The sequence below is a fragment of the Punica granatum genome, chromosome 4 (genome assembly GCF_007655135.1).
Source record: "Punica granatum isolate Tunisia-2019 chromosome 4, ASM765513v2, whole genome shotgun sequence".
Classification (NCBI taxonomy): Eukaryota; Viridiplantae; Streptophyta; class Magnoliopsida; order Myrtales; family Lythraceae; genus Punica; species Punica granatum.
The window spans coordinates 485,495-504,196 of record NC_045130.1 but is presented as its reverse complement, the minus strand read 5'-3'; the positions used below and the strand labels follow the sequence as shown (position 1 = coordinate 504,196).

General features: G+C 39.5%; 3 protein-coding genes across 3 annotated transcripts; 1 reads left to right on the top strand and 2 right to left on the bottom strand.

Moving 5' to 3' along the window:
• The first annotated feature begins 2,681 nt into the window (after window positions 1-2,681).
• On the top strand, window positions 2,682-5,612 carry LOC116202437 (probable polygalacturonase). The gene is made up of 6 exons (XM_031533980.1): window positions 2,682-2,947; window positions 3,065-3,415; window positions 3,854-3,974; window positions 4,220-4,394; window positions 4,547-4,617; window positions 4,741-5,612. The coding sequence occupies exons 1-6, from the start codon at window positions 2,927-2,929 to the stop codon at window positions 5,436-5,438; spliced, it is 1,437 nt and encodes a 478-aa protein (XP_031389840.1). The 5' UTR covers window positions 2,682-2,926; the 3' UTR covers window positions 5,439-5,612.
• A 149-nt stretch (window positions 5,613-5,761) lies between these two features.
• Window positions 5,762-9,599, bottom strand: LOC116202438 (mitogen-activated protein kinase homolog MMK2). The gene is made up of 6 exons (XM_031533981.1): window positions 9,179-9,599; window positions 8,439-8,568; window positions 7,977-8,114; window positions 7,291-7,623; window positions 6,673-6,856; window positions 5,762-6,319 (listed from the first exon to the last, which is right to left on the bottom strand). The coding sequence occupies exons 1-6, from the start codon at window positions 9,343-9,345 to the stop codon at window positions 6,147-6,149; spliced, it is 1,125 nt and encodes a 374-aa protein (XP_031389841.1). The 5' UTR covers window positions 9,346-9,599; the 3' UTR covers window positions 5,762-6,146.
• Window positions 9,600-11,791: 2,192 nt separating this feature from the next.
• LOC116205413 (CAAX prenyl protease 1 homolog) lies at window positions 11,792-18,616 on the bottom strand. The gene is made up of 14 exons (XM_031538023.1): window positions 18,442-18,616; window positions 17,563-17,710; window positions 17,382-17,466; window positions 17,177-17,272; window positions 16,732-16,797; window positions 16,446-16,544; window positions 15,407-15,520; window positions 15,208-15,318; window positions 15,037-15,099; window positions 14,624-14,716; window positions 14,413-14,526; window positions 12,863-12,934; window positions 12,704-12,769; window positions 11,792-12,332 (listed from the first exon to the last, which is right to left on the bottom strand). The coding sequence occupies exons 1-14, from the start codon at window positions 18,470-18,472 to the stop codon at window positions 12,216-12,218; spliced, it is 1,275 nt and encodes a 424-aa protein (XP_031393883.1). The 5' UTR covers window positions 18,473-18,616; the 3' UTR covers window positions 11,792-12,215.
• Window positions 18,617-18,702: the final 86 nt, after the last annotated feature.

Sequence of the window (18,702 nt, the reverse complement as noted above, 5' to 3'; positions counted from 1 at the left end):
ATTAATTTCAATTTTGGGCATTAATATGTGGAGGAATGTACAGCCATAATTTATCACTTGGCAGATGACTTAATTAGCTTGTTGAGCTGAGGTTTTCAATTCCCTTGGAGATGCTTTGCTTTCATCAGATGAAAGCCAACACATACTTTTCAAATGGGGTTAATTCACATTCTAACTTAAACATGATGAGATACTTGTCTTGAGCTAAAGCTCAAAGATCGCCCACAATTTAAGATTTGGTGTAGATGCAATTATTAACCGTTATCGATCGAGCACATTGCTTTCTTTTTTTCCCTCTCTTTTAAAGGCAAAAGATGGGATTTTTTTTTTCTTTTTTTAACTTTTATGTGATGAAATGTGATGCCTTTAGTAAGTACATAAATTGGGGATGGTATATCTCTATATTGTCAACAACAAATATCTGGGTGGATATATAGCAAGTAATTATTGTCTATAATGACACTCACGAGTAATTATTAAAAAAGGAAAAGGTATACCAACATAGGTTGATTCATACGATTCGACACTTATTCCGCTTGAGCAAGTTCTCGGTTTCGAGTCATTGTGAATGCATAAAATTTACGCTGAGAGAGTTTTACTCTTTAATGGACCGACCCGACTCAATTGAATTAGTCGATACCCAATTAAATTTCTGAATACCAAGATTTACACCGAAAAGTGAAAAAATGTATGCTTTTAGTCCTAAGTGCATGCGAGCACCCATTTTGATGTAGAGTCCCATTACTACCGAAATTGCGCCTATTATTATTATTAGTCCACAATCAAAGTGGACGCAAGCACTGTGTACATGGACAAGAGAGTCTCCAAATTCAATTTATCATTGATGATTTGGTTGGTTGTGCTGCCAAATATGCCTTTCCATCCATGCATCCGAAATTACATGAAAGTCGCACTGTCATTTAAATCTGCCTTGTCCAGATATAGATGTGTATAATTATTGACATTTTCTCAAAGTTAGATTAAAACACCATACAAATCTTTACAATTTATGGAAATATACGAGCTGCAGTTGAGAAGTTGCTCTACTTTTTTTTTTTATTTTTATTTTCAATTATGATCGTCTGACGACTCGAACTTAACATAACATTTGGTAATGGAGTGGAGTACTCCACTCCAACTATTTATATAAATATTTCAGTCTCTATTTAAAAATAGACGAAATCAATTGATGTGGCATTTTTAACTGCTCTTTAAAAGTGGACCTTTACATATGCCAATAGAAGGTTGCCACCTCAGCAGATCCATGGAGCAAAGAGTGGTGCCGGTTTAGCCTATTATGTTCCCTTCTCTCTAGCACGCTCTCTCCTCGACTCTCCTGTTCACGTTGTCTCGGTACAACAAACCATCACCGGAACGGTCCCAATCGGAGATTGAAGCTCTTCTCATCCCTTCCCCGGCTCAAACAATCCCAGAACCAGAAAGGGAGAGACAGAGAGAGACAGAGAGAATATGGTGCCTGCCTTGCTTGTGCTTGTTTGCCGTCAGCAGTACACCCGCGCTCCCATCCCCTTGACGAGAGAGAGAGAGAGAGAGATACAGAAGGAGGAGGAGAAGACTCTTGAACCAGACGAAGAAGGAGATGGCAACGACCATGGTGAATCGGTGCTGACGTTGACGTGGACAATGAAGGTGAATGAATTGAAGGGTAACAATAACCAAATCAATGGATTAGGATTTCTGGGTCCACTAGGTTATGTTACGCCCATCCTCCTTCCTGTTGCTACTCTTGTTTCGGGAGATCTCTTGTTTCAGGAGAGCGCTATTTCTTGTTCGGTGTCCTATGTTTCCTCTATTATTCTTCTGGTCATTCACTAATCACCATTTCATTGAATCGTGCTATCCTGGCTTCTGGTTCGAAAGTTGGCCGATTCCCGTCTTTTTGTTCGTTCTGCGATTTCATATCTCTCTAAGTGTGGATGTAGCATTGACTCGATGAAACCGGCCATCAGACCAAGAGGGTCGTCCAAATTCGTCCCCAGATCAACCTACCCTTTCCCAATGGAGCCGATGTCGACAATGATGAATATGATGGTGACGAGGGAGAGAATGAGAAGAAGCGCCAGAGGTACTCAGAATTGGCGGCTTAGAATTCCTCCGTTTGATCCTTTCTCGATAAAAGCTGGACGGAAGGTCTCATCTAGTGTGATTTTTAACTGTCAAGGTTTTATGTCATGTAAAAAAATAATTTGACACGTTTGTTGTAAAATTCATCTTTCACTGTGTATTTGATAGATTTCTCAATTTATTATTAAATTGAAAAAAAGATACAAAAATAATAATTGTATTGTTGAATTGTTAGAAAAGTAATCGATAGTCGAGATAATTTAGTTTTAAAAAATTAAATCGAATGATAATTGAAAAAAAGTACGTGAGATAATTTATTTTTATAATAAAGAATAAAATAAAAATAAAAATAATTGTGTTAAAAAAAAAGTAAAGTGAAATAGAGTAGAATTAAATGAAGTATTTTTCACTCTAGAATCAACGTGATAAAAAAGAGAAAGTGGGGAAGGTAATAATAACTAATAAGGTTTTTTTTCCTTAAAGAAAAAGAAGGGCCAAAAAAAAAAAAGAAAAAGGGAAAGGAAGGACTCCAAGGAAAGAGAAGGGAAGGCTGTTTGCCTCGGCATTGTTTAATGCAAATACACAGAAAGAAAACGAACATCATCTGGATCATGTCATGGCACCTTTCTCGGAGTACACAGACAAGAAGACGCTGAGCACCTCACCTCACCTCCCCTCACCATCTCCTATAGCTTTTACCTTTACCCAAAACCAAAAGAATTAATTTTAGCTTTTATTATTATTATTATTATTATTGTCCTATAAATAGTAAGCGGCAGTCCAGAGTCCGTCGCCTCTGCAACTGCAACTGCAACATTACCTTTCCTCTTCTACTGTAACAATGGAGCTCTGGAGATATACGGTAAACCTGAAACTCAAACCCTTCTGATGCTAAATCTCCCTTTACTCCTCACCAACGATAAATATATAAGAATGAATAATATGAAATTATGATCCATTGATCGGTCTTTCGTTGCAGATTAAACTGCTCGCAGCTGTGGTCGTAGTTGGGATCCTGCTGGTTTCGACAGGAACAGAGTGCCGTGCTGTGGGAAAGGTGGGTGCAGTTACGACTGGCTCTGTCTTTGAGTACGGCGCTGTTAGTTGCAGAGCCCACAGCTTCTCCGTCACGGACTTTGGAGCCGTCGGGGACGGGAAGACACTCAACACGAGGGCCTTCCAGCAGGCTGTGGACCACCTCAGCCGCTACTCACAGCAGGGCGGGGCGCTGCTCTACGTCCCCCCCGGGAGATGGCTCACCGGCACCTTCAACTTGACCAGCCACTTCACCCTGTTCCTCCACAAGGATGCTGTTCTTCTTGCTTCCCAGGTTCCATTTCCTTCCCTTCCTTCCTCGTACTGACAGCTGTTTTCCACGACCAATTGTCATTCCACCAAGCAAAGCAAGGATTGCATATGTTGATTGATGTTATGTTTAGTTTAGTTTAGTTTAGTTTAGTTTAGTTTGGTTCAATTCAATTAATTCTCTCGTGTCAGGTCAACAGGGTGCAGTGTGATGCATTATTGTACAAATTGATTTTCCATTTTCCACATGTTCCGCTGAACTGAATAATAAAGAAAAATACATAATATGGCGTATGTTCTCTGTAAAAAGGCCATGTTTTTCTCCATATATATAATTAACAAATATTGATAGCATTAGCATATACGTATATGTGCGCATGCATGACGACTCTGGGGACTGAATGACTGGGTTCCTAACTGATCTTGTTGATGTAAAAATTGCGTGCTGTTATTGTTAAAAAAGGACATAAACGACTGGCCACTTGCGAAACCTTTGCCATCGTACGGGCATGGGAGGGAAGCACCTGGAGGAAGGTACATGAGCTTCATCTTTGGCACGAACCTCACCGATGTTATTATCACAGGTACTCTACAGACCAAAACCATCTTAGCTTTGGTTTTTCACTGGTATCCATCGACGTCACATCATATCGCGTGGTTTGTCATTTGTGGATGGTCCAGAACCTGTCTTTTTTTTTTCTTTTCTTGCCCCCCATTCCATTGATGATATATGATGGCATATTGTTTTAGATTTAAAGAGCGAGACATGATCATTGGTATTCGATTGATAAAAAAAAAAAAAAAATGTCCGGTGCATGCAACTTTGCAGGGATGAATGGGACCATTGATGGTCAGGGGGAGATATGGTGGACAAAATTCCACGAGGGAAAGTTGAGGTACACGCGGCCGCACCTGATCGAGATCATGCACTCCAACAACATTCAGATCTCTCATCTCACCCTTCTCAACTCCCCATTTTGGACCCTCCACCCTGTTTACAGCAGGTCTGTTCTGGTCTGGTCTGGTCAATTCAGCCTGATGAGCTGCCCTCTGCTTCTGCTTCAAATGCTTTATTTAATTACTTTCCCCTTGGCCTAGCTAGCTTCATGTTTTCTCTTACCCCTTTTCTTTTTCCTTGAAATATTTATTAACGCAGTGATGTCATTATACAAAGAATAACCATCCTTGCTCCAGTCAAATCTCCAAACACTGATGGGATTGACCCTGGTAAAACTTTTTCCTCTTTTTTTTTTTTTTTTCCCCTGAGTTTTTACTTCATTCACTTTGTGCTTTCAGAAATATAATAACATTTCATTGAGCATGAGCTCCCGCTCCTTTCTGGCGTGACAGATTCATGCACTAACACCAGAATCGAAGACTGTTTCATCGTCTCGGGAGACGACTGTGTGGCCGTTAAGAGCGGGTGGGATGAGTACGGGATTGCATATGGGATGCCGACGCGGCACTTGGCCATCAGACGCCTCACGTGCATCTCCCCCACGAGTGCGATGATCGCACTCGGTAGCGAGATGTCGGGTGGGATTGAGGACGTCCGGGCCGAGGACATCACAGCCATCAACACGGAATCGGGTGTTCGGATCAAGACAGCCATGGGGAGAGGAGCCTACGTGAGGGATGTGTACGTTAAAGGGATGAAGATGCACACGATGAAGTGGGCCTTCTGGATGGACGGGAACTATGGGTCCCATCCAGACAAACACTACAACCCCAATGCTCGGCCCATGGTCAGCGGGATCAATTACCGGGACGTGGTGGCAGAGAATGTGACCATGGCTGCCCAGTTCAATGGCATTCCAGGGGATCCTTTTACAGGCATCTGCATCTCGAATGCAACCATTGCAATGTCCCCCAAGTCGAAAGAGGCTCCATGGACATGCAGCCATGTTCAGGGCATCACGAGCGGGGTTACTCCTCGGCCTTGCAGTATTCTGCCGGAGAAAACTGTCGCGTGCCAATTCCCAACAGCGAAATTGCCCATCGACATGGTGAAGTTCAAGAAATGCGTCTACAAAGTGAGGCATACTTGACTGGGTTTTGAGATTCTAAGAGCTGCATAGAGGCCCAAAAAGAGAGAGAGGCCCCTAAAACCCCCTATCTCAATCTGAATCCCTCTGAAACTGAATGAATGTTTTCTTATTTTCCTCTTTGGCTCTTTCTAAAGTACCAAAAAAAAAAAAAAAGTTATTAGCTTTCTACGTACATCGATGACTCCTCTCCTCTATTATATGGGACTCGCTTTTACATTCTTCAATGGAAGATCGGACAGCAAATCAACCGATGACTCCGTAAAAAAGTTCGAGTTTAAAGCAGTAGGCAGTAGGCTGGCTCTTAAAAGATTTACAGGTTCACGTGTTTAAAGGACATATATATATATAGCAGAAGAAAAATAAGAGCCTGGCTTTAGAGTAATGAACTATGCTTCAGTCTCATATGGTTATGCTTACAAAACACCAAGGAGCAAAAAAAGAGACAAGCACCAACAGTAGCGGAGTTAGCGCTCTTAACAAACAGCAACATAAATTCTCAACAATAGCTATTCTCAGACAGCTCCTTTCTACAACATAAAATTTACAAGCCACACTAATATGTCGGATGAAAGCCGACTCAACTTTCATCATACCAAACTCAAGCCAGATTTCAAAGCGAGTCCTGCAGCATCCTCTGGACTAAGAGTGGATTTCTCACAGGATCAAATGATGCTCTGGTTAGAACATATTTGAACGAGAAGGGAATTATCAATGAGTTGGGTCTGGGTTGAATTTTACAGACTCCCTCCAAATGAGCTCCTTAATGTGTTCCTCAGTAAACGAGGGCTGCTCAAAGTCAAAGCTGAATTGAGTCGGGCAGACTGGCTCCTCATTGATATCATGAAGAGGTGCCAAATAAGGGTGGCACAGTGCCCCATCAACTGCAAACAACCACAGATAAATTTTAAATTCTTTCTCAGCATAAAGTATCGGATATGGCCTTGAAAGGAACATCTGATACATGGACTGAAGTAGCTACAATTGATGATCACCAGAGTTTTATGTGTTTAGTGATGTAGTAGGGTTTTATGTGTTTAGTGATGTAGTAGTGATGACTAATCTATCGATGAAGTACCCTTCTTTTCATTAAGTTTCTTCATATTTACCCTAACAAGAAAGTTAAAAAAGGTCATCTGAATCCTTGACATTTTCGCCATGCTTGAGGGGGCAGTTGCCATAAAGCAATTCACTCATATTAATACAAGTAAAATATTAAAAATTTCTAATATTTTACCTGTAATGCGTTTATTCGGGTCAAAGACGAGCATTTTCTCCAGTAGATCAAGAGCACCAGGGGACACTCCTGGAAATCTGGCAGAGAATTGCTGCCTAGGGTACTGCGGAAGCTGTCTGACATATCTTCGAGCATTATCACTTCTTAAAAATCCAAGGCTCGAGTCATCGGGAGATCCTATGAGCTTTTCAGATGCACAAACTTGTCAAGACACCAATTCATGCCAATAAATAGAAGATACACAAATGTAACACAAGAATATGCGAAAGGAAACTGCCCCGACCATTCATAGGCACAATAAGAAGGAAAGTGTAACAATTTAAAAGTGGGGCTATACGTGGGGAAAGGCACATCAGTAATTCTCAACAAATTATAGAGTGAAAATAATCGTGATGTAATAATAAGAAGGCTGAACACTAACAGTCTAAGAACAGAATTCAGCAAAGAACCTGTAGTGAAAATCAGTATGCAGTCACATATATAATTTCAAAAACAGAGAAATTTCTTCAACTGGAATGATTTTGGTGCTTCAAAGGAAAAAAATCAGAAGATCTTTCCTGCAAACCAGCAATATTATCAATTTTTATACCCATCTCTGGGAAAATGGCCAGAGCATACCTCTGTAATTAGTCTCAGCTGATGAACATAGTCTCTGCCAGGGAAAAGGGGCTGCCTCGTCATAATTTCACCAAGGATGCAACCCACTGACCATATATCAATTGCAGCAGTGTACTCTGAACAATTAAGAAGCAACTCTGGTGCACGGTACCAGCGAGTAACAACATACTCGGTCATGAAATCTGTTTCAGATGTTGTCCTTGCAAGACCAAAGTCTCCAATCTTCAGGTCGCAATTGGCATTTAAAAGCAAATTGCTGGGTTTTAAATCACGGTGGAGAACATTTGCTGAATGTACATATTTGAGGCCTCGTAGCAACTGATACAAAAAGTACTGCATAGAAGAGGTATAAGTTCAACTTAGAGCTTAAACCTGAAATAACACTATCATGTAGAGTTGCATTGCATGTGGACCTATGTGAAAAAAAAAAAAAAAAGTGGAGAAACATATGTCAGCATGTTGGGTGGTAGATGTGTTCTGAGGCATCCATATGCATCAATAAAGATGCTGAATGAATAAGGGTAGAACTAGTACAGAACTCAAGCAGGGCATTGTTGTATAATCTTCTGTGCCAGCGGGAGTCATTGATAAGAAGAAACGAACCAGCAACTAATGTGGTTATCTCCAGATCTATATGAATTGCTGTAAATAACTGCACAGGCACTGAATATAGGAGCAGGGTCTACCCGACAATGATCATCTGTTAACGGCTGACTAGACCGGATTATTTGATGAAGATCAGTGTCCAACAATTCATAAACAATGTAGACATCATTGAAGTTCTCTTTCTGTGGAGGTCTTATGATATCTTTAAGAGCAACAACCTGGAAAAAGGAGAAGGCGGGAAATGAGAATTTGCCCTATGGAACAGCATAAAACACTAGAACATGGAAAGAATAAAGAATAGCATATCACACATTTATAATTTTCCTCTAGGGAAATCCATTAAGTCCCATCAATTTCACCATTTGCCCAAGAATAGAAATACATACGACTCTGTTAAGACTTTCAATTAAAAAAAGTCAAACCATAATCAAAAGGACCCTCCGGCTCTGACTAAAATAATGTATGGAGAATTGAGAATATCCATAAAAAGATGCATCCAGGCAGGAATACAAGATCATGAGAGTCATTGGAAAGGTGATTACATTTTCGTGATCCATGTGCCGTAGAAGTTTAATTTCCCGCAAAGTCCTTTTGGCATCTATCCGGTTGTCAAATGCATTGCCAATCTTCTTGATGGCAACCTCCTCATGCGTCTCCGAGTTTACGGCAGCACTGAACAAAGTTAGGAAGCAAAGCCTTTTCATGGGGATCAAAGCCACAATAATAAATGCAAAAAAAAAAAAAAGCAATCAAGAGTTAAAGCTTAGCAACCTGACAATTGAGACTATCAAACAGGTTCAAGCTGACACTTTGCTCAGTATATGATGTATGCTGAAGGTACTTAAGTGGACAAAATTTTTTTAAAAAAAAAATAGTAAAACCTCAACCAAATGTGAAGTTTCTTGCTTCAAGCGTTTGCATGACTAAGTAACGCAACGATAGGTTCATGCAGAACACCTGAAAATTCAGCTGCTGCCAGGAGTGAATTCTATTCCGGAAAAAGGACATCAATACAAACGGATCAACAGATCAGTAGCTATCCAGCACATATTTGGGAAGCGAAACTGATCGAAATTGGAAATTTGTGATGGAAACGAGCTTCGGTTCGCAGCTAAAGCTAAACGATCCAAACACAGGAGATCTCTCTCGACAAATTCTATCCAGTCGTGGAGGTGAACATAGAATCGAACCCACACACATGACACAACAACTAACTAGGACCAGGAGTGTAAGGAGAGGAAGAGAGCGAAAGGAAAGGATGAGGGAGCAGAAGGAGAAATACCAAACAAGGCCGTAAGCTCCACGGCCGATGGGGCGGATAGGAGGGACGTACTTCCGGGAGACTTCAAAGAGGTTTCCGTAGACATTGTACTGGACGTAGTGGCCGCCGTGGGTGGGGACGCCTCTGATGTTGTGCTCGGCGGAGCCGGAGCTCGATTCCAACGACATATCCGAGAGGAGTCGGTCCGGCAAGGCAAAGCAAACCAACGAATAATCCAGGGGAGGCTCAGGACGGAAGGGAGGGGATGGGGGAGGAGGCGGAGGCGGAGGCGGAGGCGGAGATGAATTGGAGATGGAAAGCGTGTCGGTAGGTATGGAGTTTCTCAGCTGTTGTTGACATTTCTTGGCAGACTCGGTGGACTATTGAAGGAGGAAGGAAGGTAGGAAGGAGGACGACGACCACGAGAGCAGTAGGGAGTCCAAGTCATCCTCCTCCCTTATTTTTTTCCCCCCAATTTTTTCCCCTCATCCTCTTTTACCATCATTAATTACTATAAAATACTAATTATATAAAATGAATCAATTATCAATTATAATATATAAAAATCAAAAAGCACTTACGAAAAACTGTTATTTTAAAAACCTCAACTTATGGTTAATCTCCTATTGAACTGCTCGAATAATTTAATTTTTAACGAGAATATTTCTGTATTTGCTTTTTTAAGTTCCGATTAAATGAATTTTTCATATATTTATTTGATATATCGTATTCAAACTTTAATTATGTTAGTTGGCACCCGTGTATTGCGCGGTAAAATTTTATCAACTTTTATATGAAAAAAGTTAAATAATTATCATATATGATGCATGAATTTATATAGATATAAAGAAATTATTGGCTAAAAATTATATATTTATCAAATAGATATAATTAATAGTCAATACAATTAAATGTAAAAAGAACTAAATATTATCAAACTAATATGTAATCTAGCCATATGATTATATGCAATATCATACATTATATAGAGTCAAAGATTCTATAATATGAACCCAATAATTGGTCTGTGTGGCCAGAAGACTTATACTTATCCCATGGATTTACAAGGAATTTATTTTGGACTGCAATGATTAGTCAAGACGAATCCGAATAACCCTCATTATAGAAGAATATATATTGTAATATGCACTCGTTTGAAGAAAAATGAGAGATTTAGAGTGCCAAAAAATTATCATGAATAAAAAAAATTGATCCAAAATGATGAATTTTTTATTCGTATTTATAGAGCAGACGGTATATTGAACTTGAAAAATATCGCTCAAATTAAGGAGTTCTTTCAAAATATCGTAAAATCGTTTAATTTTTTCAAAACAAAAATTACACATACAAATAATCAAAATAAGTCAAATATGACCACAAATAAAATATAGTAAAATTTATTGAACTGAAATTGAAAGGTCAATTAACCGTAAAACTAGAGATTATCAAATGGGTTGATTCTAGTAAGCAATGACGTTTTATCAAAAGCTGAGAGTTTTCAAATGCAGTTCTCACGGCCCGCTTTTCGAATTTTATATATTATAATTAGGGACTGGGAAGAAAGGGAGAGTGGGAACGGGAAAAGCGTGGGGATTGGGTGGGTGACCCGTGAAGGCATTGGCTCTGCCATTAGCATTGGAATTGGCAACGGAGTCAGTCCCACTGCCTCTCTATTTCCTCTTCTTGACCAATAACCCGCGTAATTATTACGCGTGGTCCGGCCTTTTTTTTTTCGCAAGCCCATATGAGTTAATAAAATGATACGAATAGTGCATTAATTATCGAACCTGAAATCTCTTAATTATTAAGCGATATCGCGCATTACTGCATTATATCATTTTTTTATCCGACCCCCTTCATTTTTTGTTTCACTTTTATTTTCATAATCTGCTATAACTCACGATCCAAATAAGCCGTAAAAGAAAGTATCTGCTATACTACATACTATTGTGATGGTGCACACTACAGCATAATGGCAAAAATTATGGAGGGTACATTAATTACGGCACAGGCGCCCGCCATTAACATGGTTGAGATTGTCCAGTCCACCATAAATAACGACAATGAGGAATGGTCATATTTCCACCACAAGCAGTCCACATAGGCAGGGCAGCGGCAGGCGTCAGGCAATGATGATGAGTAAAATGGATGGAGACTGGAGAACCGATGCCCATAAATTAGCCTCGCACGAGTTAAAGACTGCGACTGCAACTCTGACTCTGACTCTGACTCGACCGGGGAAAACTATTAACTAATACATATTTAAATGATGACTTACCGAACATTGCTTTGCTGGTATTTAAATTTAATGGAAGGGAGAGATGTGAATATCTTATTATCCACCCCTCCCTCCCTCCCTCCCTCCCTCCTTATATTTATTTATATATTACAATCTCCTATATGCATTTCGAAACAGACTTCGTATCAGAAAACTGTTACTTCTAATGCTCAAGCACTAGTCACTTGTCGACTATCGGATATCTGAGAGACTCCTCAGCTTCATCATAATGTACAGCTATAGCATACGTCATTCGTTAAGAAGATTGGTTGCCACTACTTAATTGATCCGTACGCCGTAGACGGCAACAGCCCAAAAAAAAAAAAAAAAACAACAACAACAACCGACAACATTAATTCAGAAATCAATACGAGGCATCAGGGAGGCGCCAACTCATACTCTGAATCTCTCAGAATTCTATGAGCTAGAAGCTCCTTGGGATATGTGATCATGAATGAAGCTCATCAGAGTAACAACTCAACTTACAGTTCTTCATTCAGTTAGATTTCATGGTCCTCTTCTAATCAATTTGAGTTGTTTGCCGGACTTACCTGCCTCTAAATTTGTAAACTCCCAAGGTTTTTACTTTCTTTTTTTGCCCCAAAGAAGGTAAAACTGAGACACAGAGAGAGAGAGAGAGAGAGAGAGAGAGAGAGCTCGTACAGGTTCTCTCTACAAAGCTAAAATCGTATTTTACTACAACTCTCTTAACCACAGGAGCATCATCAACTCCAGTGAAGGGAAATATGTCATATCCTCTTCCATACGCTGCCGTGGACTTCAATCTACCTTCTTATCGGGCTTATCAAGAGCTGCCAATCTCTCGACCAGCGGAGGGTGAGAGTAGTGGTAGGCTGAGTACCAAGGATCCGTGTTCATAGCAGACAAATTCTCTTCCTGAGAAGTCACAGACATCTAGGTTTAGCATTTCTCAGGTGATTAATTAACACCCCCAAATCAATCAAAGAAATGGTACTGCCACAGCCAACCAATTCCATCAGCGCTCATCTCATCAACAATGATATGCAGGCTAATCATCTTCCATCATTCCCCAAATTATTTTAGCAGAAATTATGATCCCAATTTTTTAGGAAACGCCCACAATATAAAACCAGTTCCAAGATGCAAAGACAGCAACCAATCCCATTCATGCTTAAATCTTGGCATGCTCCGATGGACAACCGGTCTCTTCCCACATTCTTTGGCGTCTCTACGCTCCTTTTCATTCTAAGTGTGATTGAAAGAAAACAAAAGGTCGTGTTCATCACCTGCAGTTTCACTAGGCCAGCACGAAGAGCAGCAGCATAACCCAGCTTCTTAGCAAATCCATCAGCCTACCAAGAGATAGAATGCAAAGCAACTCAAAACCAACTTCAAATAGAAACTTTTAAGGCCTCAAAGTAGTTGTGGTACAAAGGATGAGTTACCTGAAATTCAAAAGATCGGCTCACAAGATTCAGGCCGAAACTCACCAGGTGTTGGAGAGGTATCACAGTGTGCTGCAATCAAGAGATGGCACATTTTTACTAAAAAGTTGTAAGGTAAAATGCACTTACCTCCCTTGAAGTTTCAAGATATAGCACTTAGCCCCATTTGTTGGGAAAATAGGCACTTAGCCCCAGTTGACCATGTTGACCAAACGAAATTGGATGGACGTTAACTTTTGCCACATTTTCTATTTTTTCTTTTCGTTTTTTACTCTGAAATTATTTAGGTTCTCTTCCTATTCAAAAAAAAAAAACACACACACACACAGTAGAGAGACAATGATCAATCTCTGCTTCTTCTTTCTTCCAAACATCTTGAATCAGTAGAAATTAAGGCAGCAAGGGCCTGTAGAGTCTCATTCTCTATGATAACGAGTTTGTGGTTCAGCTCTTTTGCAGCTATGGTCGTCATAAGTTTGAAGAACAAGTGGCCCCTCCAAAGAACAGGTTTCAGTTGGGATTTCCTAGTGAGAGCTAGCCTCTTATTACCAGCTGCCGAAGTTTGATGTCTCAATAAACAAGTTTGTTTGCCTGTCCGTGCCATTCATGTTCTCCATTCACTCAATTTAGTACCTCGATGTATGGGGAAACAGGTTCACATTAATGCTCTTAGGTAACATGTCCTGCAATTTTGAACTCTCCTTCATGAACCTCCCCTCCAATCTCGTAACTGGGACTTGCCCAATTGTCTCCTCTCTGAACAAAAGGGGAAGGTTGACAGGTTGTGTTGTATGCTAAAAACTATCCGTCCACGAAAAATCAAGAACAATAAGTATCAAGCAGCTTCTGCCACAACGAGTTCTTGCAGTTCCAATTTTGCCTATAGTGGAGAAACACAACGAATCTGATATAAAAACAAGTATTGCACTCGGTGTACCAGGAGGAATCCTCGAGTTAATTGCTTCTTCGGCGATTATGTCTTCGGTGAATAACTCCATAATCTCATTGCTCTGATTTTACTTTATTGAAATTTTTGGAAGGAAGAAGCAGGCAATCCTTCTCTCTCTCTCTCTTCTGTGTTTTTTCTTTTTCTTTATCAAAAGAGGAAAAGAACCTAAAGAATTTCAGACTCAACAAAAAAAAAAGAGGGAAAATAAGAAAATGCGACAAAACTTAACATCCATCCAACTCCGTTTGGTTAATACGGTCAATTGGGCTAAGTGCCTATTTTCCCAACAAATGGGGTTTAGTGCCATTTCTCGAAACCTCAAGGGAGGTTTGTGCATTTTATCCAAAGTTTTACTCTTTATCATACCGCAAATATAATCCGAGAATATCATAAAAATGAAATTCAGCAATTGCTGCATGAGAATATGCATTCACTGGGGTGTTGGATTTGAAACTATGATATTGTTTGAATGGAGATATCAACACCTTCCGTAAAAAAGAATACGCATTCACTGCAAATTCCACCCTGGTTATGGGCTTACCAGCAATTGTTGCACACAACATGCACATTCATGTTTCATGACCATTACTTTCAGACTAACCTGAAAAATGATGAGCCCAATGAGCACAGGCTGTGTGTTGAATCCAAAGCTTCGAAAGAGATCAGTTGAGTTCCTCACAAGTGTATACCCTCCAAATTGTAAAAATGTGAGAATCTGCATCAGATAGAAAGGCAACATAAGATCAACTGGCACTGCCAAGTAGAAACCAAAAAACTGGCAGAAGGAACTAGTAAGAAAGACTTCAGCATGCCTGCACTGCAATGAAGGAATACATAGTATGATTAAGCTTCCAATGTCCCAGTTCATGAGCAATCACAGCAACAATTTCCTCGTCATTCCTGCACTGCAAAGCATCATCTTGCGTAAAACTTACTTCCATGAAAAAATTGGAAGAAAAAGTTATGTAGAGCCTTATCTATACAAAAAAAATTTAACAAATCCAGCTCATTGAAGGTGCTAATAACCACCTTGATATATATAATGGTCTTAATCCTAGGTTGACGGAAAAGGTACAAACAATCTGTCCTCATAACATTCACTATCCAGTGGTAAAGAGCTTTTAAAGTTGCTATAAAAAGGAGCAGCTTTAAGATGAACTTATTTAGAACTTCATGATGCAGTAAGTCCAAGATGCTACCATCAGTAGATAAAGTCCCACCATACCTGCTGAATCAAAGTATCGTAGAGGACAATGCGCTTGTTCTTGAAGAACCCATACATATAGGCCTGCATAATTAATGAAATAGCTTAGATAAGAATTTCATCTTAAATCTTATAAATATGGCAAAAAGCAGTAGGCCTAATTGATATTAGAGTAATCACAAGATTGCTCACATTGCTGTGGCTTGACCTGGTGGATCCATCAACAACAAACAACTTCTTCAAAGGAAATTTTAGCGAGGCAGCAAGCTTTTCAATCTTCTCCCTTAGCTCTCCTTCTGGAAGCTTTTGCGACAGTATGAACATTAGAAAGATCAGTATAAAGGCCAAAATGGATAGTAAATTGTCTGAAAAAATAAATTCAGATACTCACTGGTGTGAATTTGTTGAAAAGTGGAGCTATTAAAATGGGATACAATGTCATCATCACAAGGGAGAGAACAAAGGTAAATGCCCAGAGGTAGATGGCGAGATAAGGACCCCCTTTCTGCATCATCCATTAAATGTCAGTGTGATGGCTTCATCATCCATTATTTGTTTCATTCACAACTATAACCTTCATCCGGTAGCTTGTATTAGCATGCCGTTTATGGAGGAACGCAAGTTACAACTACTTTCCTTCTCCAATTTGTAATATAGATGCAAGCAAGAATTGCAGACTTTAGTGCTAACTAACAAAAAAATTGAAAACAATGATAAGATTAAAGCCACTCCTTATTCCATCTAACAGGTCAGGTTTTGTTTCTTAAATTTTCACAGCCCATTATTTTCATCTGCCTGCAGTCGGCGCAACAAAGAAATTGCAAGCAACAAGCAACCCATTCTAAGTAGGGTGAAGCACATGCTTTGATCCCATAAATGTCAAATCACATTTCAGGCCAGCCAATACTTGCTGTCCACAGCCTGCAGCAACCTTGTTGTGACTCGTGATGGTGCTGCTGAGTTTATCCTTGGCATGACGATGACTCTGCTGGCCCAGCATGCATTTTTTTTCTTTTTCTTTCTTGGTCAAATCAATGCTAGCAGTTGGTTCCAACCACTATTCTCGGTTGGCGGTGACTCCAAACTGCAATAGCACATGCTGCCTTATTTTTTCCACCCCTTTCTGATGTTATTGTTTTAAACATCAACTCAATCAACAATTCTCCTAGGAGTAAAAGTTAGCCAGTTTAAAGGAGGGAAACTCTGTTGATTAGAGACCAACACCAATCTCCATTACATGTCAGCCATGACCAGTGTTATTGTTAATCAAATCTTCCTAATAATTTCTTCCACAAAAACTTTTTGGATTATCAAACATCACGGAATTATTCCTTGCAACTCAGTTTCGGCAAATTTTACCTAAATAAACAATTTCTATAGTAAAAATAGGCTATAGACAAGAAGAATTCTTCTCCAGTAATGGAAATTACCTGCACTATAATGATAATTGCAGACACAACAGGTGGACCAATTATACCAGAAAGAAGAACGGATTTCAACATGTCCCTGAAGAATAACCATACTGTTTGCTGCAAAAAGAAAATATTTGAGGATTATAGAAATTAAAAACCCCTTTTCTTCTTTTTGACTATAAAGGGACAATATAAGGCCAAACAGAATCCCACAACCTCAAATGATATTTCAGGAAATATTAACCAAAAAAATTATAAAAGCAAGCTGGTACCGAGGCAGAAAAGAAGAAGATAGATACCGTACTTTGTTGAAACCATGGCGAGCCTCAATAACAAATGTTGAGTAAAGAGAAAATGGCAAATCAGTAATCTGTGCAAAGATTTTGTAAAAGAAAAACAAATGTTAATTATAGGCAGAATAAAGTAGCATAAGATGTCATGTATGCAAGGTCAGGATCTAAAGGCTCCATATAAGTAAGCAGAGTACCACTTCTCTTCTCTACAAAAGATACCAAGCAAGTAAATGGAAAAACTAATGGCTTTTCTCATACATGATGGAAGTTCAGTGCGCACATTAAATATTAAGACCACCAGAGAAAAGCAATGTCTAGTACATAATTGATTCATAAGAGATGGATATACGATTTTCAGAAATGAGAGACTAGAATAAAATTCCACTGCCATCCACAGATACATGAATGTGAAATTCAATCCTATAAAATTCCAACAATGATAGATCAAAGATGCACCTGTGACCAAATCATCACACCAGCCAAAAATGCAAGAGTATGCAGTATTTCGTTTTCTGCATCAAGTCCAGTCAGCACCAGAAAATCCGCAGATTTCTGCAGCCATAAAATTATCCTCTGAGGAAACAAATAGAAAGCGAACTACCGCAATAAAATAACCTAAACTCAAAAGCCAAAGTAGTCTATTTATGTTAAATTCATTTACCTTCCAAAACCAAGGCAATATGCCGAAGAACAGAATTGCCGAGTCCATCAATATGGCCACAAACTCATGGACAAAGTGGAAGTTGCTGAAATGAAATAAAATCCAACCAGATTGAGATGATCGATTCAGGAAAAGGAAAACCAAAGAGTGTAGACAACAATATGGCGGTGAGAAGCTATACCTTTTATCAAGACTATAAGCTCGTGACTTCTCAAACTTTTCTTGGCTGATTACTCCTTCCAAAGTTTTTGGAAGTTTTGGGAGTTTCAGAGCAGCGTGTTGTCGCAAGTCGAGATAAGTTTCGAATAGGTACATTAGGATCATAAAACCTGAGAGAGGAAAATGGGGTGAAACATAAACACACCAATTTAGCCATAAAAAACCAATGGAGGATAGGAAAAGAGCAATCCCCGAAATGATTTCTTATAGCAGATTACTCGCACTTTTACATATCAGCAACTAAAATCAAGAAATGAGCAAAGGCAGCAAAACTTTTGCATCCCAATTAAAAGCGTGATTTATCCGATATGTTTTTCTTGCTAAAGAAATAATAAACTCAAACTTCCTGACTCTCTAGTGTGACTGTAATTAATAATATCCTTCAATGGCCTGGTGATACACAAAGATATGACAGTTAAAGCAAAAGGTGCTGCATCTTCCACATTATCCACTTCCCCAAAGAAGTGAACTGGAATAGGCTAGCTAGGCACTCACATTTCTCGGTCAACAGCACAGCACTTTCAGAACTCGATAGGAGAAGACAGACCTCTAAAATAAGGAAGCAGAAAGAACTAAGGAAAACCCTAAATCCGACTAACATACGAACCTAACCACAAGCACAGTCATCATATCCAGTGAAACCATCAGCATCAAAAGAAGAACCATTAACCGATATTAGCTCCCAAACAAGAAACCTGATCGTTGAAGGGACTTCGTAATAAAATCCAACAAACAGAAAAGGAAAGACAAATCTAAATCGAATACTGGCAGGAGAAGAACATAGGCGAACAAGCATAAGATTTCACAGCTGGATGTAAACGGATGGAGAGGGAAGGCATACCAACAACAGCTTCCATGTAAGGGAACGCCATGGCAGATACAGAGAGAGCGCGAAGAGGAGGGAAAGAGAGAGGGGTCGGATTCTTCTTTTGGAAGCAAATATGTATCGCTGGAGAGAAGGCCGGCGGCAAGTGGAAATTTGATGAAATGAATTAAAACCCACCCCGGCGCCGTTCTATGCCTCCGATTTTCTCCTCTTTTCTTTTCTAGTTTTTATTATTTATTATTTATTTATGCGTTATTACCCAAAAAATCACCAACA

Coding starts and splice junctions, on each gene's coding strand:
- LOC116202437 (XM_031533980.1), top strand. CDS start 2,927: ATGGAGCTCTGGAGATATACG. Junction 2,948..3,064: donor TGGAGCTCTGGAGATATACG/GTAAACCTGAAA, acceptor CTTTCGTTGCAG/ATTAAACTGCTCGCAGCTGT. Junction 4,395..4,546: donor CTCCACCCTGTTTACAGCAG/GTCTGTTCTGGT, acceptor TTATTAACGCAG/TGATGTCATTATACAAAGAA.
- LOC116202438 (XM_031533981.1), bottom strand. CDS start 9,345: ATGTCGTTGGAATCGAGCTCCGGCTCCGCCGAGCACAACATCAGAGGC. Junction 8,569..9,178: donor GGAGCTTACGGCCTTGTTTG/GTATTTCTCCTT, acceptor AACTTTGTTCAG/TGCTGCCGTAAACTCGGAGA. Junction 7,624..7,976: donor TAACAGATGATCATTGTCGG/GTAGACCCTGCT, acceptor TCTTCTATGCAG/TACTTTTTGTATCAGTTGCT.
- LOC116205413 (XM_031538023.1), bottom strand. CDS start 18,472: ATGGCGTTCCCTTACATGGAAGCTGTTGTTG. Junction 17,711..18,441: donor TTACATGGAAGCTGTTGTTG/GTATGCCTTCCC, acceptor TTCCTCTCTCAG/GTTTTATGATCCTAATGTAC. Junction 16,798..17,176: donor GTGTGATGATTTGGTCACAG/GTGCATCTTTGA, acceptor ATCTTTGCACAG/ATTACTGATTTGCCATTTTC.